Source organism: Urocitellus parryii, chromosome 3, assembly GCF_045843805.1.
Source record: "Urocitellus parryii isolate mUroPar1 chromosome 3, mUroPar1.hap1, whole genome shotgun sequence".
Lineage (NCBI taxonomy): Eukaryota > Metazoa > Chordata > Mammalia > Rodentia > Sciuridae > Urocitellus > Urocitellus parryii.
In genome coordinates this window covers 23151069-23174417 of record NC_135533.1, presented here as the reverse complement: position 1 = coordinate 23174417, position 23349 = coordinate 23151069, and the positions used below count along the sequence as shown (strand labels likewise).

Genomic DNA, 23349 nt, shown 5'->3' with positions numbered 1-23349 from the left:
ATAAAGCTATCAAAATTTTATATTTTGCTTTATCTTCTTCCCTCGAAAGAAAGTATCGAGACTTATTTGCTCACTTCTGAATTTTTAACACCTAGAATAATGTCCAGTACACAGCAGAAATCCAATAAATTTGTGGAATCAGAAGATCATGTCATATGACTCTTAAACCTCAGTCACTGGACTAAGTTTTTAGAAATTCATCCTGAAAAATCTCATTTTCAGAACACCAGTAAACAGAAAGCTTTTTTTTTTTTTTTAAAGAAAGAGTGAGAGAGAGGGAGAGAGAGAGAGAATTTTAATATTTACTTTTTAGTATTTGGCAGACACAACATCTTTCTTTGTATGTGGTGCTGAGGATCGAACCCGGGCCACACGCATGCCAGGAGAGCGCACTACCACTTGAGCCACATCCCCAGCCCCCAACAGAAAGCTTTTAATTATGGCTATATTTTCAGAGCTTTATCTCAAAGAACATTTACAAAACTTTCCTCCTAGGGCTGGGGTTGTAGCTCAGTGGCAGAGCACTTACCTAGCATGTGTGAGGCACTGGGTTTGATCCCTAAAATAAAAGTACTGTGTCCATCTACAACTAAAAAAATATTTTAAAAAATACTATTAAAAAAAAACCTTTCCTCTTAGAACTTTGCTTCTCTTGATTGGAATTCAAAAGATATATAACTGCTATTGTGTAGTGATATAACTAATTGAGACAGGAACTAAATTCAAACCCAAGGTCATGGAAGTAAAGAAGTATACAGATGATCTTAATGAAATTTTGCTTCCTCAGCCCAAGAATTTATTTTATTTGTGGAAATACAGTGGCCCAAATAGGCCTTTGTTAAATGAGTAAGCAACACCTCTCATGAATGACACACTCCTCTCCACCCTGACTAAATACTGCTCACTTAAGTTACTCAAACTAGTTCTTGAGGGAGTAACTGTAGAATGTTTTCACTGAGGAACATAGAAAATATATGGTAAATATTCTAAGTTCTATAGTTAGTTTAGTCATACCATATTATAAAATTACACTCCAAAAATAGTGTAAGGTATTTCTGGCCATAGTGGGGAAAAAAATTATTCCAGAAGAGTCTACAATTCTAACAATAAAAAAGATTGAATCATTTTCCTTAATCACTGGCAAAAGATATATATATATATGGCTCACTGATTATCAAAGTATTTTTCAATGAAGAAACATGATAATAGGTAGGCAGGTTGGCTCACACCTGTAATCCCACTTCCTTGGGTGGCTGAGGCAGGAGAATCACAAGATGGAAGGCCAAGCTGGACAGTGAGATCTGGTCTCAAAAGGAATGTAGCTCAGTGATAGAGTCACTTGCCTAGCAAATGGGAGACTCTGAGGTCTAAGCCCCAGTACTACAAAAAACAAAACAAAACAACAACAACAAAAAAACCAACCAACCAACAAACAAAAAAACAACCCTATGACAAGATTGGGAGATTTAAAAGGGATTTTGACAAGTTATCCAAGTTCAGTGAAAGGACAACCTAAACCATCCTATTTAGATGACAGCTTGATCACAGCCACTTATACAGCTCACTATAATATTTTAACTATCTTATTGTTTCCTGTGATTTTCATTTTGTCTCCATTTACTTGCCTGGGTTTGGCTAGCTCTTTTTTTTTTTTTTTTAACCATACAATTTATTTTTATTTTTTTTAGACATACATGATTGGCTAGCTCTTGATGTATGCCACTTACATCAAATTCCACATTGCATGGGCTTGCTGGATTTTTTCTGGCCATTCTATTGACATTCTCAGATCACCATTATGCAGTCTCTCCAGAACAGTGTTCTTAAGCACCCACTTCTCCTGCATACTCCACTGTGGAATTAAATTACAATCCAGACAGACTACACACAGCTTGCTCTGAGGAAAGGACCTTCTTCACAGAGAACATGTAGATACATACTGGTAGCATTTCAAAAGCTAGTTTTTAGACTTGTGAACTACATTTTTCAAGATAGTTTTCTATTTTTTCAAAAAATATTTTTTTTATTTATTTTTATTTTGTTTATTTAGTTTTTTTTTTTTAATGTGGTGCTAGGGTTCGAACCCAGTGCCTCACATTTGCTAGGCAAGTGCTCTACCACTGAGCTACAACCCAAGCCCCAGTTTCCTATTTTTAAAATAAAAGTAAATGGTGACATGGGTCCCATGCTGGTCTTAATAGTATTTGCAAAAGATCCTAAAATACTCTACATTTTTATCTGAAATTAGCAAAATGTGATTCTATTAATCCACTGGCCAGCAATGACTATTTAAATATAAGATAAAACAACAATTTAATTTTATCTAGCACTTAGGTAGATATGATCTGAGGGCAACTACTATACATTCTGAAGAAGACTTCATGGTACTTTCAAGACCTTCATAGGCTAAAAGCCCTGAATCTAATGTTTTATATCTATATTAGACTTGCAATTTTCTTTTTCCTTGACTCAGGCTTATTACCATCATTAGCTTTATACTGGGCCCCCTTTGAAGAGAAACATGGAGCAAGGGTGGTGGGAGAGAGTGGAAGAGTCAAAGGAAAAGATGTATGGTAAGAACTGCTAGAGAAGACAAGAGAAGAGGGAAAGGGGGAAGAAAAGGAATGAAGAAGTGTGTAAAATTAGACTATAAGCAGAAGAAAAAGGAAAGAAAAGAGTATGCACACTTACCTGCATACACAATTAAAATTTAAAGGAAAAAAGGAGGTTGGTAGGAAACCTGCAGGTCAGACAGGTTTTTAGCAAGCTACCAGGTAGGAATTCTGGCCAAGGATAGCTTGGTGACTTTCTAGAATGAAAGACAGAAGTGCAGACAATGATGCGGACAGGACATTCAAAGGTCATGCCTTTGTAATATTTTTAAAAATATTTACTTTTGTAATAAAAGCACACAGTGTAGACTATTTAGAAATTACAGAGCAGTTATGTTTTTAACCTCTAACTCAACAGTTACTGATAACTATAGCCAATATTTTGACATTCACAATTGAAATTTGCATGGAAAATATTTGCATTTTCCTTTTTGTTCCTCAAAGATGGTGTTAAAACGTGAGTAATGGTTGTAAAACATTTTTGTCCATTAAGACATACTATAACTAGTTTATTACCAATGGGCTATTCAGGATACTTCCAATTTTCAAAAATAAATTTTAACACTAAAATTTTTATCTTTTTATCTGAGATCACTCATCTTTATTTCACCTCCATTGGAACTGCAAGTCTGTATTTTCTTTGATGAAAGCTTTTCTCCTTAGTTTAAGCTAAGTATACATGTACTAGGTAAAAACTGTGAGTGTGGAGAAGTAGGGAATAAATAATACAGTCTCTGCAACAACATCTTTGCATAAAATAAAATCTTCATGGACTGGGGAATTACTTGAGGTTCTGAAAGGATGCTAAAGTTCTCAGACGCACCTTCACATCTTCAAAGCATTTAAAGACTACTTTCAACATACAAAACAAATTTTCTTTTAAATAAAACCCATTTCCTCCTTGTACCCTGTTATAAACAGGCACTGACTCACTCACAGCTCATCTAAAAACACAATGAAGGGCCACAGGCATAGCTCAGTGGTAGAGAACCTGCCTAGCACATATAAAGAAGGCTCTGGGTTCCATCCTCAGTACCACAAAAACAAAACAAAATGAAACAGTGCCACCAAAGAATATGTGTTGGCACACACCTATAATCCCAGTGACACTTTAGGCTAAAATGGGAGGCTCGCAAGTTCAAGGCCAGCCTGAGCAACTTAGCAAGACCTGTCTCAAAAAACAAGCGCTGGGGATATAGCTCAGGGACAGTGTGCTCCTGGGTTCAATCCCTAGTATGCCCACCCCCCAACACACAAAGAACATGTGCTATTTTATTTATGTTCATCTTCTAACTGGTAAAGGCCGCCTACAGTTTTCCTCATGTCCAGAAGGATCCCATACACTCTCAGTATTTAATGTCCTGGTCAGTATCAAGCATACAGAATTAACTTAATTCCAACAACACATTTTTCTTTTTTTTTTTTGTTTTTTAAAGAGACGTGGGTATTACTTCTATTGTTGCCCAGGTTAGCCCTGAACTCCTAGGCTCAAGCAATCTTCCTGTCTCAGCCTTCCTAGGAACTGGGTTTACAGACACGCACCACTGTACTCAATTATCTTGTTTTCTAGAAGAGGAACAACAATTTTCATTGGTCAAGGAGAACTGGGTCCAAAACTTCTCATTCCTGATAACCAGTGATAAATGTCTAATCACTCACTTTTAACTCTACATGGTCACTAATCCCCAGCAGCATTGCTAAGTACTCTAGGAAATATTTCTGAGTGAAAAGATAAAAGTCAGTCTGACTTCTCAGAACTTTAGAGACTTAAATATGATTCCTTTTGAAGCAGTCTTTTCTGGAAGAATATGTAAATATTTCAATGATGTTATAGTTGTAAACGAAGTTTTCTAATTTCTCTTTGGAAATACCCACAGGACCAGTTTTATACCAACTGATATTACTCAGTTTTTCTATTCATCTTACTTTCTGGGATTAAATCACCATTTCAAAAATTCATTTGTAGCTTCAAAGCATCAAGATTCATCATTACTTATGATATTCAAAGAGAATGTAAAGATGAGCTCTAAGTGGTTGAAAAGAGTCCATAACCTCCCAAGGTGCTCATTTATATTCCTTTTCTTTCCCAAGAGGATTTAGGGTAGCTATGTCACTATTTGGGGGGGAAAAAGAACTTATTTATAGATGTAAATTGTTTAAAAGAACATCTCATGTAATCAGGCAACTACTAAAAATCTTCTCAAATTAAGTTTTCAAAAAGTATCCCAAAGATAAGGATGTCAAATTATATCGAATGTACATTAAATATGCAGAGGAATGTTTTAAATATCAGACAATATAAATAATGATACCCATTTAAGGCATAAAATTATGAAATGTTTTAATTTTTTTCCTTTATTTTTTCTCACAACTTTCTTACACTCCTTAATGGATATGATATTTATACAATTAGAAAATATACACAAACACAATTAAACAGGTATATATTTTAAAATTCTAAGATGTAAGCATTAAAAACATTTAATCTCAACTTTTTTTTTTTTTGGGGGGGGGGCTACAATGGGAATTGAACTCAGGGTCTCATGAATGCTAGACAAGTGCTATACCACTGAGCTACATATTCCCCATTGCAGCTACACCTTAGTATATAAGAGCTTAAAATTTGGCTCAGAAGGAATGTACATCTGCCAGATACAATGGAAACAAGGTTTAAAAAGAATGTGTTACTTTATTTCCTTTCCCTTCTGTATAATTTAACATCTACACAACTCAAAAAGGAAAAGTTGCCTTTTCTAAGTGAGCCACTGCTTTTCGAAATGCTTAAAGCACATCAACAGTAATTACACTGTTGATGACTTGAAAATGGGTCACCCCACACAACTGATTAAAACTCTCTTATGCAATCTTCCTTTGGAGGAAACAAGGACAGCTTGTACAAATATTTCAACTAGATCTACTTCCTTAAGAGAAGATGATACACATTTGTAGACACTACCAAGTTTGGAAAACACACAGAAAGGAAAAGGAAACTAATGAAGTTAAGATGGTCTGTCCATTTGCCCCAATTATTTTTTTTGCAGTGGTGGTGACAGGGTACCAGGGATTGAACTCAGAGGTACTCAACCACTGAGCCACATCCCTAGCTCTATTTTGTATTTTATTTAGAGACCCGGTCTAACTGAGTTGCTTAGCACCTCACTTTTGGTGAGGCTGGCTCTGAACTCAGGATCCTCCTGCCTCAGCCTCCCAAGCTGTTAGGATTGCAGGCGTGCACTACCACGGCCAGCTGTCCAAGTCAATTTTATACAAGGTCACTGACTTTTTGGAAAGGACACAGGCTTGTTAATAAATAAGCAGTGTCTAAAGTTTAGATATTTTAGGGATGGGGGTGTAGTTCAGAGGAACAGCACCTGCCTCATATGTACAAGGCCCTTGTTCTAACCACAGCATCAGGAAAAAGGCATACTGAATAAAGTTGTAGATATTTAGGATATTTTTATCTATTTTATTTAGAAAGCTAAAATGAATCAATCATGTTACCTGGAACAATAACAATATTTGGGAAATAACTACTTTTGTACAGGATATGCAACTGCATTTCTATAGGTTAACTACTAATTTCAATAAGGTTTATTGTCTCCTCTTTGACTAGGAATGTGGTGTAACAAAACTGTATTTGGAAGGCTAATTTTTACTTTTTAAATAAATGTATTTATGAGATGTGTCTGAATGAATTTACATGGTTTGGGTAATTTGTAAAGGCTTTAAGACCATACCACTTGACTACATACATGTTTCAAATGTCTGAATAGAAACACCCCTCTCAAGGTAAGAGATGAATAAACTAGCGGCAGGGAACTACAACATGCTGTCATGGATTGGAGGCAAGAAAAGGCTGATACCCTCAACCACACAGCTATTAAAGTTAGATGCGCTCTTGAGTTGTTTCAAACTCTACACACCTCATGATACCACTTCACTATTCCTAACTCTAAAACTTGGAGCTCGTAAACCAATGAAAAAATTTCAGATTCATTTATCCATAAAGTATCTTCTTGAGTGCTGGTTTAGAAAACTCACCTAACAAACTCAAGGAAATTACCACTCTATTATTCAAATGAGCACAAAAGTTCTCCAGTCTAAGAACAAATTTATAGATGCTCTATATTTTTAAAGCATAAAATACTAAAGCATGTAAAGTAGTTAGATATTAAGGAAGAGGTTACCACTTTTGGACTTAAGTCTGTGACCATCCTAACTCTTCTGTACTATTTGCCTTACAAAGAAATACAGAAGCATGAAATGAAATCAAAACTTCAGAAAGCTTTGGTTCTTTTTAACTTTTTTGTTGTTTGCAGCCAGGAGATCTATCTGGCTTTAGCTCTGAAGACAGTTACAGTGGTACCAAGATACCAAGATATTTTAACTCTGGCTGTTCTCAGTACAAAGCTCAGTCAGACCATCAAAGATTGTTCAATATATTCCAATTTTATTTTACTGCTCTTACTTAAAATTGGTCAATATTTTATAATATTTTAGTTACGTATAGACTAAAGTTAAAAAAAGTTTACTAAAGTTAATGAGAGAACTATCATTCTACAATCTTAAATATTTAGAGTTGTCACCTTCAATCAGAAGTACTAAAATAACTTAATTATTACTGAGCACACCTCAGTGGAGAAGACAGGTTAATAACATCACAAATTGAGGTATAAGGAAGATGAAAGCAAGGACACCTCTTGTATAATCCCACACTGAGGTTGCTATTCTTCTGTCTACTGTTTATATGGCTAAAAAGATTGGAGAGAATGAAAGAGTCGTTTCATTGCTTAGTACCCAGAACTGGGGTTAACCAAAGTAAAGTAAGATCTAGGCTGGGTTTTTAGATGACAAAATTAGAACAGATATTATATACCATTTGTTGACACCTAAAGAGAAAAATCTACACTGTAAGTCATTATAATCGTGCAAAGGTGTGTGTATGTATGTGTGTGTGTGTGTGTGTATATATATATATATATATATATATATATACACCTTTATCTCATTATGGAAGTTTCCACCAAGTCACTGATTTAACCAACCAAAAATTCAGTTAAATCATCATTTCTAGAAATATCTCCCACAAAATGTAGGATATCTTTTCCTCTTAGATTTCAAAATTCCCTAAGGAGAGAAACCAAACCAAGTACTCACATACCTATAGATGGAGATTTGAAAGGGTATTTATCAGGAAGATCCACTCTAACTTTCCATACTCCACCTTCATACGGTGCTAGAATAAAAGTAAAAAAGGTTAAACATTAGAATTGTGTCCTTAAATTAGAAAATAAATCTTAGTAGAAGTTAAATGTTAAACCCTAATCTCTTCTGAAAACACTCAAATTAATTCTTTCAAGAGTCAGAACCCTACTATAACCAGTAGGTTCTCTATGTACTTTAAAACATCAAAAGTTGGAAAATCAGCAGTGATTGTCTCTTTCAAATTTATTTGATTCTATTAAACACTATAATCTGGTAAGTAATAGCTACTTACATTCCCTTTTCTCCTATCTCAGCCAAGCCCCACTAAAAAAAAACAAAAAAACAACAATAATAACAAAAAAAACAAGAACAAAATGTCCAGTGTGGTGGTGCACACCTATAATCCCAGCAGCTCAGGAAGCTGAGGCAGGAGGAGTTTAAAGTCGGCCTCAGCAATTTAGCCAAGCCTTAAGCAATTTGGTGAGACTCTGTCTCTAAATAAAATACAAAGAGGGGCTGGGGATGTGGCTCAGTGGTTAAGTACTCCTGGGTTCAATCCCCAAAAACAAACAACAACAACAACAAAACCCAAAATGCACTTCCCAGAAATCACTCTCATAGCTCATTAGAGAGAAAAGTGTATAAAGTAATTATGATGAGAAATTGGTTTTCTCACTGGTTCTAGAGTTCAACTGAACTTACTTTTCAGCAAAAACTATACATGCTACTATTTGTCCTTGATGTTCTGTCTTTAAGAATAAAAGACTATAAAAGAAGAACACATATACTTACTTCCTTGTGGTCCATAAAACTTCACTACAAATTCATTGAGTCCTCCCAGGATTGTAACCTCATGCTTACTCTCAATGCTAAGGTGGAAGGTAAAGGAAAGTACACAGGCTTTATATCAGAGGAAGAACTACTGTTAACATCCCCAAGATATGCCAACTAAAGTGTTACCAAAACTTGACATAGTACTGATACAACACAATACACAACAGCTCTAGGGTTTAGAAGGCATCTGGCTCTAATGAAAAGAATATGAATGAACTTTGGATTCAGAGGGAGACTGCTGTTCAAATCCCAGGACTGTCATTTACTTGGTTTGTGAGCCTCGACAAAATAATGCCCTTTGTGGGCTGGGGCTGTAGCTTAGCAGCAGAACGTGAGGCACTGGGTCTGATCCTCAGCACCACATAAAAATAATCAAATAAAATAAAAGCATGTGTCCATCTACAACTACAAAAAAATAATGCCCTTTGTTCTCACCCTGCGAATTGGGAAAATAGCATTTAATTTGTGAAGATTAAATATGGAAAATGTATAAGAATACATCTGCCTATATGTAAATGAAAAATGGGCACTTTTAATATTTTTCCTAACCATACCTTCTACTCCCCAATAAGCCCTCAACATAATTCAGTACTCTTTAGTCAAATTCACATGTCTGGTAAGTCACTAAAAATTCTCCTAAACTAGAAGTGCTGTGCTCCTAAAATTAAGGATTTAACTAAGGAAAGTCCCCACAACTTTCTCCTTGGCTTATGAAATACTCAAAATAATTAATGATACAACTTTACTATAAGGCAGACTGTTTTATTTGTTGTATTTATTTTCCTCCCCAGACTCCACTCCCTTTAGACCTGCCTTTAGGTTCTGGTGTGGTCCAGGGCTTTAATTACAGAGAGGTAATTCAGAATTCTAAGTTCTCTTCCTAAAAAACTGACCTGGCCCTGGAGCTCTCACCGCTTCACTGACTCAGTTACAGAAAACTAATTAATCCATCTTAGTAGAAGACAGTGCTACTAATCTAAAACCTATTTGAAGTCTTTGCTTTGTGGACTAACTCAACAATGACACTACGATAGGAATTTTAGGTGGTATGGCTTTGGAAATTTTTCAAATCTAAATGTAACAATAAAGAAAAAAACAGAAATGACAGAACAGGTATCATCTTTCTCAATCAGCAGTGCCAATTACATTTTAATTACACATATGAATATACAAAATAGATAAATCAAAAATTTTTAAATGATCTCAAATAATGGGAAAAAATGATATTTTTAAAGGTTTGAAATTGAATATTTGGCTCCCCAAGTCCTTGTCCTATAGGCTACAGTACAAACTGCAAAGAGACCAGGTATATTTTGGGTAAAGTCCTTGCTTGAGAGCCTTGGATAGTATCCACAAGAGATATTTAAATTATATAATCCAGACTATACTAATTTAGTCTCATGCTTTTCTAACTGAAAAGTATTCTCATAACAAACATACTCAAATAATATTCACATAGGAAAACTGGAATCATTTCTCACTGGTCTAATGATGCCTGCTCTGGTATACTAAATTTTTCCTGACCAAAGAGTCACCCCTCTGACACCCACAAAATATCACAAAGCTAATGCAGTATTTTTTGTTTGTTTGTTTTTAAGTACAACATGTTTAAAACATTTTAAAAGTTTTTAAAAAGCACCCTTGTGTGAGTGTGAGTGTGTGTGTGTGTGAGTGTGTGTGTGTGTGTGTGAGTGTGTTGGGGGAGAGGGGTCAACTGCAGTTATAATATAAAAATTAAAAACAAACAAGAAGCCCACAAAGAAAATACTTTTCTATGGAAAAGGCTTTCCTGAGACCAAAGCCAGAAACCACAAAGGAAAAGATTAGCAGATATTATACATATTTAAAACTTTTATATTATAAAAGATAAAAAAGACAAAGGAAAGGCTAGGGAGAAAAAATATATAGCATACAACCAAAAAATGTAGATTTTGCTGGGGATATGACTCAGAGGTGGAGCATAGGTATGTTAGCATGCACGAGGCCCTGGGTTCAATTCCCAGCATAAATAAATAAATAAATAAATAAATAAATAAATAAATAAGGATTTTTAAAATAAGGAATTACTACAAAGCAATAGGGAAGGAGAAAACATCCTGAAAAAGAAAAGGTAAAAAACAACCAAGGTCAAGAAAAGAAAATCAAAATGAAAAAAAAATTAAGGCATAAAAAGTTCAACTCACTGGGCTAGGGTTGTGGCTCAGCGGTAGAGCACTCGCCTAGCACGTGCCTGGTTCCATCCTCAGCACCACATAAAATAAATAAATATATTGTGTCCAACTACAACTAAAAAATAAATATTAAAAAAAAGTTAGGGCTGGGATTGTGGCTCAGGGGTAGAGCACTACCCTAGCACAGGCGGGACCCGGGTTTGATCCTCAGCACCACAAACAAATAAAGGCATTGTGTTGTGTCCATCTACACCCAAAAAAATAAATGTTAAAAAAAAAAAAGTTCAACTCACTTGTTTAAAAAGATTTTTCACTATAAAATTAATAAAGATTAAAGAAATAGATAAAATCTTGTGTTCAGTGGAGTATGAATTTTTACTTCTGAGGACAACTTTAGCACCATATTCCACAACTTAAAATAAATTTTTTTTTTAAATATTTATTTTTTAGTTCTCGGCGGACACAACATCTTTGTTGGTATGTGGTTCTGAGAATCGAACCTGGGCCGCACACATGGCAGGCAAGCACGCTACCACTTGAGCCACATCCCCAGCCCCAAATTTATTCTTTTATTCATATTTTTCTTTTAAGTTAATTTTTTTCTTTTTTTTTCTTTTTTTATTGGTTGTTCACAACATTACATAGCTCTTGACATATCATATTTCATACATTAGATTGAAGTGGGTTATGAACTCCCAATTTTTACCCCAAATGCAGATTGCAGAATCACATCGGTTACACATCCACATTTTTACATAATGCCCTATTAGTAACTGTTGTATTCTGCTACCTTTCCTATCCCCTACTATCCCCCCTTCCCTCCCCTCCCCTCCCATCTTCTCTCTCTACCCCATCTACTGTAATTCATTTCTCTCCTTGTTTATTTTCCCATTCCCCTCTTTTAAGTTAATTTTTTAAAAATATTTATTTTTTAGTTGTAGTTAGACAATATCTTTTATTTTATTTATTTTTATGTGGTCTGAGGATCAAATCCAGGGCCTTACATGTGCTAGGCGAGCACTCTACAGCTGAGCCACAATCCCAGCCCTAATTTTTTTTTTTTTTAAATAGCCAGCAGAGAGTGTGATATGGTTTCATTGCTTTGAGAAATTGCTGGCAGCACTGAATCTGTACATAGGCATGTCCTGTGACCCCTCAGTGCTATCTCTGGGTATATATCAACAGATAAGTACAGCCATGCTCTCCAAATACATGTTTAAGAAAGTGCACAACACTATATGTAATATCCAAGTATTATAGACAATCACAGGTTCATCAAAAGTTAAACAGGAAACTATGGTATAGTCATCCAACAGAATTTTATACCACAAATCAACAAAGAGAATGACTTGATACACAAACATGTAAGGGTTTCACAGATAAGTGAAAAAACAGAAACAAAAAAGCAGGTATGATTCTGTTTATATACACTACAGTCAAGCTAAATGAATCAGTAGTATTACAAATTAGGATAGTGGTTACTCTGCTAGGGACTGTGAGAAGCTCAGTGTTAAAACACCCCTGGGTCCAATCTCCAGTACATTTTTTTTTTAAATGAAGTATTTTTGATACACAAATGTTTATAGCAAAACCTGAACCTTAAAGATGGAAAACCACCTAAATTTCTATCAACAGGAAACTGGTTAAATGAAATATAAGCCATCTGTATTACATAGGCTACTACAAGGGTCTCCTAGTGTCCCTGGCCATTGGCTCCACCAATGTTGTTTCTGCTCAACTGAGGGTATCTAGAAGTTAAATATAAAATAGTGGCATAGGTAAAGATATCCTAGCCATTAGGCAAAACTACATAAACTGGCAAAGATAATCAAAGAATAGAGCAAGTTAAAAGATAAAATTAGTTAAAAAGAAATCAAACTAATTTTGTAATATAAAAATCTGTATTAGCAGTATTCTCCATCAATTAGAAATAATTTGCTATAAATGACATTGATCCATAAGCAATTATTCAATCATTTAAAATTATGAGTTATTTCATGTATGTCACTTCTGGAAAACTGAAGATATCTTTTCCATCCTTTACCCAAAGAATGCAATATAACTGGGTTTCTTCTATTTTGTGATTTGTTTCCACACTTATATTTACTTGACAAAGACGATTCTACTTTCCTAACTTATGTTAAAATGAAATTAGAAAAATCAACACTCCCTTTTCCCTATGATGCCTAATACAACTCACATGTCAGATACAATAAGTCTCTCTTGAGCTACACCATGCCCAAATAGTCCATTTCATATGAGAAAGCAAACCAAATAAAACTTTTAAAACTTCTACCAACTTGGTAAATGAGACACTGTGCTAAGTTTAGGACATCTTGGAATGATACAGATGTGAAATCAGAAGGGGGATAAATTAAAGTTTAGTCAAAAGAATAACACTGCATTAAAAATAAGCCATTCCATCACCACCGAATGACTTGCCACAAAAAATATAAAACTACTTGACTACTGTTACCATGAGTATTTATGGTAGAGACCACAAGTTTCTTTCCCTTCTGCTACAAAATCAAGGGCAAGAAAATAAGAAGGCTGGTTAAAATGACAAAAATAATGATCTATTTCTGAGATGGGTTGGTCAGGCTAGTAGACAAGTGGAAACTCAATCAGAAGGTTCCTTTAATACTTTCTCAGTTTCAAAACTTGAAAATATAAAAATTCCTTGGATGCTACTCTGGCAAAAATGTGTTATATAAACATAAATCATATTTTATTCACCTCCAACCTAAGTTATCACAAAATATTAGTTTTTACCCACTTAGCATTTCACTATTGTGGATTATCACTACTTTCAGAAGAATAGTGATTAACATTCCCAGAAACCGAAGTCCATTTCACTTTTAAAATGCCTGTCATCCAGCACCTTATTTCTCCTGAATGGCATTATGATTACACAATTTAAAGGTAAATGCCAAAATGTCAAGAGATAACTGACATTCCTGGCAAAATTCATCCATCAGGATTTCAGAATTAATTTTTATATACTTCTGAATTTTTCAAGAAAGGGAGCCAAGAGCTAAGCCTATGCCACAGGATTGACATTGACAGGCCAAAGACTCAGATCTCACACATCATATCCTAAGCTTAGTGATAGAGTTTATAAAATACATTCTAGAGTAGTGTTTTAGGGAGAGACTGGGATTTTAAAGAACTTGCTTTTGTGAGAGGCAGCAAACTCTACAGCTTTTTCTCTCTAGGTTCAGACCTGTCTGTTTCTGGTTCTTGAGATTAATCACACAGTAAAGTTAAAGAAACTCAGCAATCTTCACCACCTACTTTTCTTGGTAAAAGATGGAAATCCATTAATAGGAAACTATCACAAAAATACTTGCGGGGTTATGTTTATAAAGAATTATTCTCTTTTAGAAATACATATTGAAATATTTACTATTTTAAATGTATTAAATCTAGGGTATAATACAGTGTAAAAGGGGTACATGAGGTACTGAAGAAATGGTATTGGCCCTGAGTTCATAATTACTCAACCTGATTGCTCGATACACGGGGTTTGCCATACTATTTTTGTTTATATTTGGACTTTTCGATAATAAAAGCTCTTTAAAAAAAACCCTAAAAATATAGTCAGTTATAAACAGAACTCTGTTTTTAGCAGAGATGGGGATGGAACCCATGGCCTCATGCATGCTAGGCAAGCATTCTACCACTGAGTTACATCCCCAGCCTCAGAACTCTAGCTTTGAATAGGCACGACATTTTAGAAAAACTCAGTTATTAGAACTCTCTTAAGAATTCATAAAATGATCCAACATTTTCCTAAGGTATAATACTTAGTCTGGGGAAGAAAAAGCTAAGTGATCCAAACACTTCACATTGCTGGACAAGGTGGCACACACTTTCAATCCCAGCAGTTCAGGAGGCTGAGGCAGGAAGATCATAAATTCAAAGACAACCTCAGCAAAAAAGGGCTGGGGATGTGGCTCAGAGGTTGAGTACCTCTGGGTTTAAAAAAAAAAAAAAAAAAAGACAAAAAACCCAAAGAAAAAACTTCATATTGAAAAATAATCTGCCAAAGACAGTAAAATAGCTAACACCCAGAAGTAATCAAATTTAAGTGGCTTCACAAAAATGTCTATAAAAACTCCAACCACAGCTGGGCATGGTGTCGCACACCTGTAATCCCAGCTACTCAGGAGGCTGAGGCATGAGGATCCCAAGTTGCAGGCAGCCTGGGCAACTTAATGAAACCCTGTCTCTAAGCACGATTTTTAAAAGGGGTGGGGTTGTAGTTCTGTAGTAGAGTGCTTGCCTGGTATGCATGAGGCCCTGAGTTCAATACCCAGTCCTGGGTTAGGGGAGTGATCCAACAACGGTGAAGGAAGACTAGTATGGCTTTTGTGTACCCATGACAAACAGCCTCTGGGCAAAATAATAACCAAAGAAGTGTCTTTGTTTAAATTATAAGTGAAGAAAAACAAGAGTCCTGTTTATTAAAAAGCCTTCTGGCTTAAATGAGTTTAAATATAAAAGGTGTGGGGTTTGTTTAAAGGCTTTTGTTCTTCATATTAGAAGGGGGAATTTTATTCAGAGAAATAACAATAAAAATAAGCTATTGAGAAAATAAGCAGAAAAATAAAAGGCTTATGGGGGAAGTCTTCTATGAGTAATGGAATCTAAGTGTGTGTATAATATAAAGAATTCAGAAAAAATTTGCTCATTTATCTCTATCTCGAAGGAAAATACTACAGTGTGAAGAGTAATCAATTCATGACTATATATTTGTTACTATCTCCTAAGCTGAAGCATTTTGTTCTTTTTTTTCCTACAACAATTTTTTAGCTTTTCACATAAATTAACAGGATCCTATTAAGCTGAGCTATAGAGAATGCAGAGTGGATCCATTAAATCCACAAAAGATCAAAGAGGCTTTATGTCTAATCAGAACTGGGTTACGACACACTCTACACACCTTCTACATACACACCATTAGGCAAACAAAAATATATATATATTCTTAAACACAGCCTGTCTTCAAGAAAAGTGAAGTCTAGTATGAGAATACAAGATTTGGTCATTAAGCAATAAACACAAAAAGGGGTTTGCATAAAATGCTAATAGAATTTGAAGTAGAAAAATTTCCTTTGTTCTAACAAGAGAAAGCACAAGTTGGCTATGGTAAGCAAGAATTTATAGAATACTTTAAAATAAGAATGTGATTTGGACACATAGAGATAGCAGGAGCCATTTAAAGCAAATAATTAATTTAGGTCCAGAGATGGCTGACACTGAATTTTTATTTTGAGTGGACCCCCAGGAGTTCTAACAGAAAGCAGGCCAAGACCAGATTATGGAGCAACCTGAAAGCATGGATTTATCTAGTGAATAGGGACACAATATATCCACACATAGTACATGTAAGTGTGTTCTACATAGATAAATTAGTTTTGGTGTACAGAACAGGTAAAAGGTAGAATAAACAGAGTTAAAGCAAAAGAGCAGAAAGAAATGTTCAAGACCTCAACAAAGATAATAGTTGCGGGAATCATGGGAAAGATTGTATGGCCTTTACAGTTGACTGGACATGGAACAGGTGTAGAAAGCTCTGGTGTTGCTAGAATGTCACATTTTCATGAGAAATCAAAAACCAGATTTCTACATAAATCTAATTTCTAAATGTACACAATGCATAGATGTTCCAGTGTGTCTCAGTGAGGCCTGCCTGACAACGCCATTTTCAACCACACACTCTTGCCACAATGTGATACATTATATATGTATTTTATTTTATTTAGTGTATTACTTATCTCCTATTTAAAACAAACTCCACAAGGGTATAGGTTGTCTGTTTTGTTTGCTGCTGTATTCCTGGATCCTGGAAGAGCTCCCAGCAAACGGTAGGTATTCAGTCAATATTTATAAAATGAACACATGAATGAAATTGCAAGATAGCCATGGCCTGTTGCTGCCAGTCCAAGATCTGTGTCTAGTTCCAAGGAAGTCAGACAGGTGAAGTGATACCATCAATGAAAGGCACAGTGGAAGAGAGAAGAAACAGGTTTTTGTTTTTGTTTTTTGTTTTTAATGGGAGATTCTTAATTCACTTTTGCACCTGCCGAACTTGAAGTATCATCAGATAAGCCAAGTGATGATGTATTAGAAACAGGTGGATGACTCATGAATTAAAAAGAAGTCACCCTGTAAATCACTTAACTCTGAATATGTCTTCTACACTCTAGAAGAGCAGGAGGAGGGGGAATTGGGAGGGGCCGGATAGTTGGATAAAACCTCACTTGCAAGGTCACTGAAGATTTAATGAAACACATATTCAGGTACCTGGCCCATCAAGAGACAGGGCCTCATGCACACTAAGTAAGTGCTATGCCACTTGTCTATTCCCCCAGCCCTCAATTTTTTAAAATGTAAACTAAAGAACACTCTACCTAAAATTTACTTAAGCAACAAACTTTTTTAAAGCAATATCTAAAAATTTTGTTTTTTTCTGTATTCTGGTTAAGAGAGAGATACTTTTCCTCATGCTGGGTTATTACTATTAATAATAGTTGATATGCTGTACTAAAAAATACAATGATGCCCTTAGGAACTAATCAGGTAGAGACTCCTTACACTGTGATGCTAAAGTCCTTGCATTAAGAGGTTCTTAGTTTCTCTCTCTCTCTTTTTTTTTTCTTACATTACTTAAAGTTTCTCCGTTCTTAACCTTCTTTAGTTAGATCTGGGAGCTATCACTAGGCTACTATCCTTTAAAAAATATCTAGAGTTAGGCTAGAAAGATTAGATAACCAAAGCTCATGAAATTACATTTTTTTAAAAAAAGGGTAAACAATATGTTCTAAGAAAGATAATCTCTAATGAATAAAATACACAACTCTTAGCAGTTTTACAACTAAGTAAACTAAGTCCCTTCTAAGAAATGTACCACCTATTCAAAAATTGTTACTTCAAGATAGGTATGTGCTGGGCACAATGTGCATGCCTGTAATCCCAGCAGCTCAGGAAGATGAGAGCAGGAGGATCACAAGGTCAAAACCAGCCTCAGCAACTTAGTGAGGCCCTAGCAAAACGCCCTAAGCAACTTAGCAAAACCTTGTCTCAAGTAAAAATAAAAAGGGATAGAATGTGACTCAGTGTTTAAATGTCCCTGAGTTCCTGGTACAAAAAAAAGAGTATATGTTGTTTAAAAGCAAATAAAGCAAAAAATTTTTGGCAACTTACTATAGTATCTTAAAGACATCACTAAGGAGAAGCATATATTTTTATTTTTAATTTTTTTTTAATATTTATTTTTTAGCTCTGGCGGACACAACATCTTTGTTTGTATGTGGTGCTGAGGATTGAACCCGGGCCGCACGCGTGCCAGGCGAGCACACTACCGCTTGAGCCACATCCATATATGCCCAGAGAAGCATATATTTTTAAAATTTTACATAGTCAAACATTTACACAAGTATGCTCTGGTATCAATATGGTTTAAGTAGGCCTACCCAACTTGTGTGTTGGAAACTTGGTCCCAGTATGGCACTGTTATGAGGTCACTGAGAGTGATACTATTGGAAGGGATTAAGATAGTTTCAGTAGGACCCTGAATTAGTTTCTGGAGGAAAAAATTGCTATAAAAAGGTCCTCAGCACCACATAAAATTAAAAAAAAAAAGAAAAAAAAGAAAAAAGAAAGGTCAAGCCAGGGGCCACAGGGGTTCAGTGGTTAGGGTTCACCTAGCACATGTGGGGCACTGGGTTCCATTCTCAGCACCACATAAAAAGTGAAATAAAGATATCCTGTCCGCCTACAACTAATATATATATATATATATATATATATATATATATATTTTTTTTTTTTTTTTTTTTTTTTTTAAAAAGGTCAAGCCTGGCCCCTCACCTCACTCTGGTTTCCTGTCTGGTCATATGAACTCTATTATATGCTTCCACCATGGTACCACCAACCAACCATCAGGCCCTTACCAGAGGATGAACCAATGTGGCTGCTCAATCTGGAATCTTCAGCTTCCAAAACTGTGTAATACGTAAACCTCTTCTCTTTATAAAACCACCCAGCATTAGGCATTTTGTTATAGTAACAAAATGCAAACTAGTACAAGACAGGAGTAAGGTTAAATAGCAAGTATGTTCATTACCTCCCAGCAGACTATTATACCAGCTTTAGGACAGATTGTTAATAAAAATCTCAAGTGTTTCACTTCATTTAGAGCTTCTGTATCAGAAACCAAAGTAAACACTGGCAAGATCCTAGAAAATATTATTTTTTAAAGTGAAAAAAATCATTGCTATAACTGACTTAGCTTTTCCTTGAATGTATTATTTTGTTTAAACTTTATTAAAAGTAAAAATTCTAAACAGAAAAGTTAAATCATAAGTTACAGAAAATAATTTTTAAAACAGGTTTAGAAAAGGTATATTAGATATATAAGAAAGCTCATCTCTGTCCCCATTCCTAATAAAATATATTTAAAAGTAGATTTATAAAAACAAATACTCAGATGACTCAATTGTAGAAATGCAGAGAGAGAGAGAGAGAGAGAGAAAGGTAAAGGGAAATAGGAAACAACAATGATGCCATCTTGAAATCAACAGGATATACATTCCAAACCAGAATTAAGATTTATATTTTCAAAAAAATACAAATCCCAATTATGCCTTTAAAAAAATTTGGAAGCTAGAGGCTATCTATAAAATTCAAATTACTTCTTAACAAACTTCACTACTTTGCAATTTTATGGCAACAGTATCTTTAGTTTACTTATAACTGAAAATTACAAATTTATGTAATATATAATGCACATAAGTAAATTAGCAGCACATCAGCTCAGCAGTGTTATTTTTCTTAAATAACTTATAGAAGGTTAATCCTAAATTTATTTTTCACAATTTGGTTTCCTTGATATAACTGATTCAAGGTAAAACTGCAAGCATATTAAAAACCATCACCTTGGGCTGAAGATATAGCTCAGTTGGTAGAGTGCTTGTCTCACATGCACAAGGCCCTGGGTTCAATCCCCAGCACAAAAAAAAAAAAAAAAAATCCATTGTCTGGCATGTGCAAGGCCCTGGGTTGGATCCACAGTGCCACAAAAGCAACAAAAAAACCCATCATCTGTGGAACACAGTGGCACAAGCCTGTAATCCCAGCTAGCTGAAAGAAGATAGACTGATAGCAAATTTGAGGCCAGCCTGTCTCAAAACACAAAAGGCTATGGATGCGGTTCAGTGCTTTCCTAGCATATGTGAGCCCATGGATTAAATCACCAGAGCAAAAGTCAGGGGATTTATTAAAAGCATCATCCTCCTAAAGCATTGCTATTTTCTTTTTCTTTTCTTTCTTTTTTTTTTTTTTTTTGAACTATGGATTGAACCAGAGCACTTAAACACTGAGCCTCATCTCCAGCACCACCCTCCCCCACCCCGTTTTCTTTTGGTCATGCTGGGGATTGAGGCCTTGTGCATGCAAGCCAAGCATTCTACCAGGTATATATCCCTAGCCCTCCCAGCCCTTTTTTCAATATTTTATTAGAGACATGATCTTACTAAATTTGAACTCTTGATCTTCCTGCTCAGACTCCCAAATCACTGGGATTATAGGCATATGCCAACATGCCCCCCTCTTTTATCTTTTCACAGTGCTGGGCGACAACGCAGTAACTAAATTGCCCAGGCTGGCCTTAAATTTGTGATCCTCCTGCCTCAGCCTCTGTAGAACCTGGGATTATAGGCATTTGTCACATCTGGCACAATCATTATTTTCTTAAGTATGATATAGCATGATGGTTATTTTAAAAGAAACCCATATTTTTAAGAGAAGCATATTAATATACAAAAGGCAGTAAATGACAATGTGTCAGATTTGCCCCAAAATATCTGAAAAGGAAGAAAGAAGATGTATGAGGAAAAAAAGTGATAATTGTGAGATGTTAATCTGGGTGATGGAAATTCATTATACTACTCTTTTGGTCTACATTTGAAAATTTTTGTAACCAAAAGATAATTTTGCTTTTGTTTCACTTCTAATTCCTTTTCCATTTTTTCCCCCAGAAGACTACATATCTGACTACATTCTACTTCCACAGAAAGATGACATTGTTAAAGAACTACCAGTTGGTCAAGAATCCAATTTTAAATCTACAAACTTGGAATATAACTTTGAACAATTGAGAAAAAAATATAAGCCTTCAAGATTCTTAGGACAAAAAATCAACAATCCACAATGTAAATCCAAACAAATGACTTAGGAAAACTTTTAAAAACTTTTCTGAATCTAAAAAAGAATTTAAAAAATAAAATTTTTCTGAAGTATTTTAGAAGGCCAGACTCAAGAAATATCTGGTACTTGATTAAAACATTTAGTTTTCCTTTCCTGATCTCAAAGGATTATAAAAATCAGGTTCTTAGGGCTGGGGATGTGGCTCAAGCGGTAGCGCACTCGCCTGGCATGCGTGCAGCCCGGGTTCAATCCTCAGCACCACAAAGAAAGATGTTGTGTCTGCCGAAAACTAAAAAATAAATAAATCAGTTTCTTAGACAACAAAACTCTTTCCTGATTAACTGCATTTAGCTAGGGCTATGTCACAGCCTGTAGCACCTGTCAGATAGGAGCTGTGGTACAGAGAGGAGGCATATGTGACACTCATGACCTGTGAATCTTCAGTGTGGAAGCAGATGAAACCACACATGTGTGAGAGAAGCCAGCAGAGACAAAGAACCCTGTCATTTCAAAGTCCTACTATATCTTACCACAGGAGGTTGGTAAGGCAGACTAGAACAACAACAAAGAAATCCCACCCTTAAGGATGACAACATTTAACCTTGAAAACTTCCAAGTTATAAGGAACATTCAAATTCCCCATAAATAATACAGAAACATGCAAATAACTGGTGGTCCTCTGCAAAATCCTAATGAAAACGTGTTGCAAAACATCCCATTTCTCCTCCAGGACTATGTGCTCTTTGCTGCACCACTCACAGTGCTTAGAACAAAGCTCATCACAAAGCCGTTTCTCAATAATATTAACTAAGCTAAACTTACTACGTGCATTTGATGTTCATGTTTCCGATGCTGTTCTCCCTGAAAAATCTTTAAGAACACTAACTCCTTTTTTTTTTTCATTTTAATTATCACCCAAAAGACTATACATCACTTTGGCCTTAGGAGAGGACACAAGCCAATTCTATCAATGAGGACAGAATTAAGCTAAGCAAGTGTTTAAAAATCCCCACTCATAGACATTCAAATCAAGACCCATGAATCATTGACAGTAAGCAGTGGCATTTTATAAGGCAATATTTTCTTTGGCTTTCTTCATGGTGACATATATATGATACATTACACTTACAATGTGGTGATAGGAATTAATAAATACCGAGCATTGTACCTATTCAGCAGACAAAGATTACCAAAGTGTGAACAATAATGGATCACAGATAATAAGCAGAAAGCATCTTAGATATGCTATCATCCTCTTCCTCTTACAAAACACTCAACATACCCTGAAGTGATGATCTATGTAGTAAAAGACCCTAATTAAAAAGGTCCACAACACAGACCAACCATGGCTCTTCCTTCACTTCTGAAGACTGGCTAAATTACTAGTTTGGATCTTTAGAGATCAACAATTTTCATCAGCCTTATTAATTTTTATGACTTCAATAAGATCAAGGAAGATTTCTAAAAGCAAATTCTTCAAAATTCAAATGTAAAAATATAAAAAGAAAAAGATAACACATATGCATATAAAATTGGTTTTCCCTTATAAACAAGTTAGAAACCCCTGCTCTAAAGCTCTGATCAGAAGAACTCCTCATCTCTTCTCCAGAACATGAAGAACTGACATCTGCTATTCTCTTTTATACTATTCCATGTTCACTAAGCATAGCAGGTATCAAGTATTAAGTGGCAGTAATGACAATTCAACTTTGATTTCATAAAAATTAAAAGGGTGCAGAGAACACAGACAAGCCTTTTTGAAGCAATGCATGCACAAAAGGGTAAGAGATTCAAGATCACTGTCAAGATTTCATACTGAAGAAAGCAAAACTACAGATGAATACACTAGATAAATCACATGTAGATTTTATTTACTGTTCTATTAAGTAGAGAAGAAATGTGTGTTTCAAAACAACACAGATTTGTCGAAACTGGACTCAACTGGACCCAGTTTCTATTGCCCGTTTGGAAGACTTTTGAGAGGCAGTAGCAATCATCTGTAATTAATAAAGGCCTGGATAAATAGATTTTAAAAAGCATCAAAAAGTAATATGAAGTGATATGGAAAATAACTTCCTCTCAATTGAAGTTCTGCATAAAATCTAAATTAAAGATTAGTTGATAGGCAAAATACCCTATTTGATAATATGCCCAAATAGATATAGGACACTGCCTTATTTATTATCTTTATGGATAATTAGATGAAAGAACTGAGATGGAAAATAACAGAAACTGTAATGTTATTTTTATTTAAAAGTCCATAGGGAAAATGGCAAATGAAGGGGGGGGGATTTTTTTTAAAAATATGCACAAAC

The 23349-nt window shown here is 35.2% G+C and overlaps 1 protein-coding gene across 1 annotated transcript in view; it reads right to left on the bottom strand.

The window, feature by feature from the left end:
• Positions 1-23349, bottom strand: part of Ube2h (ubiquitin conjugating enzyme E2 H) — a 104906-nt gene that overhangs the window by 34418 nt on the left and 47139 nt on the right. Inside the window, exons 2-3 of the mRNA XM_026392788.2 lie at positions 8610-8686; positions 7774-7848 (exon numbers count right to left, since the gene is read on the bottom strand). Of these exons, the coding sequence (XP_026248573.1) occupies positions 7774-7848; positions 8610-8686 (152 nt within the window). The remainder of the gene's footprint in view (positions 1-7773; positions 7849-8609; positions 8687-23349) is intronic.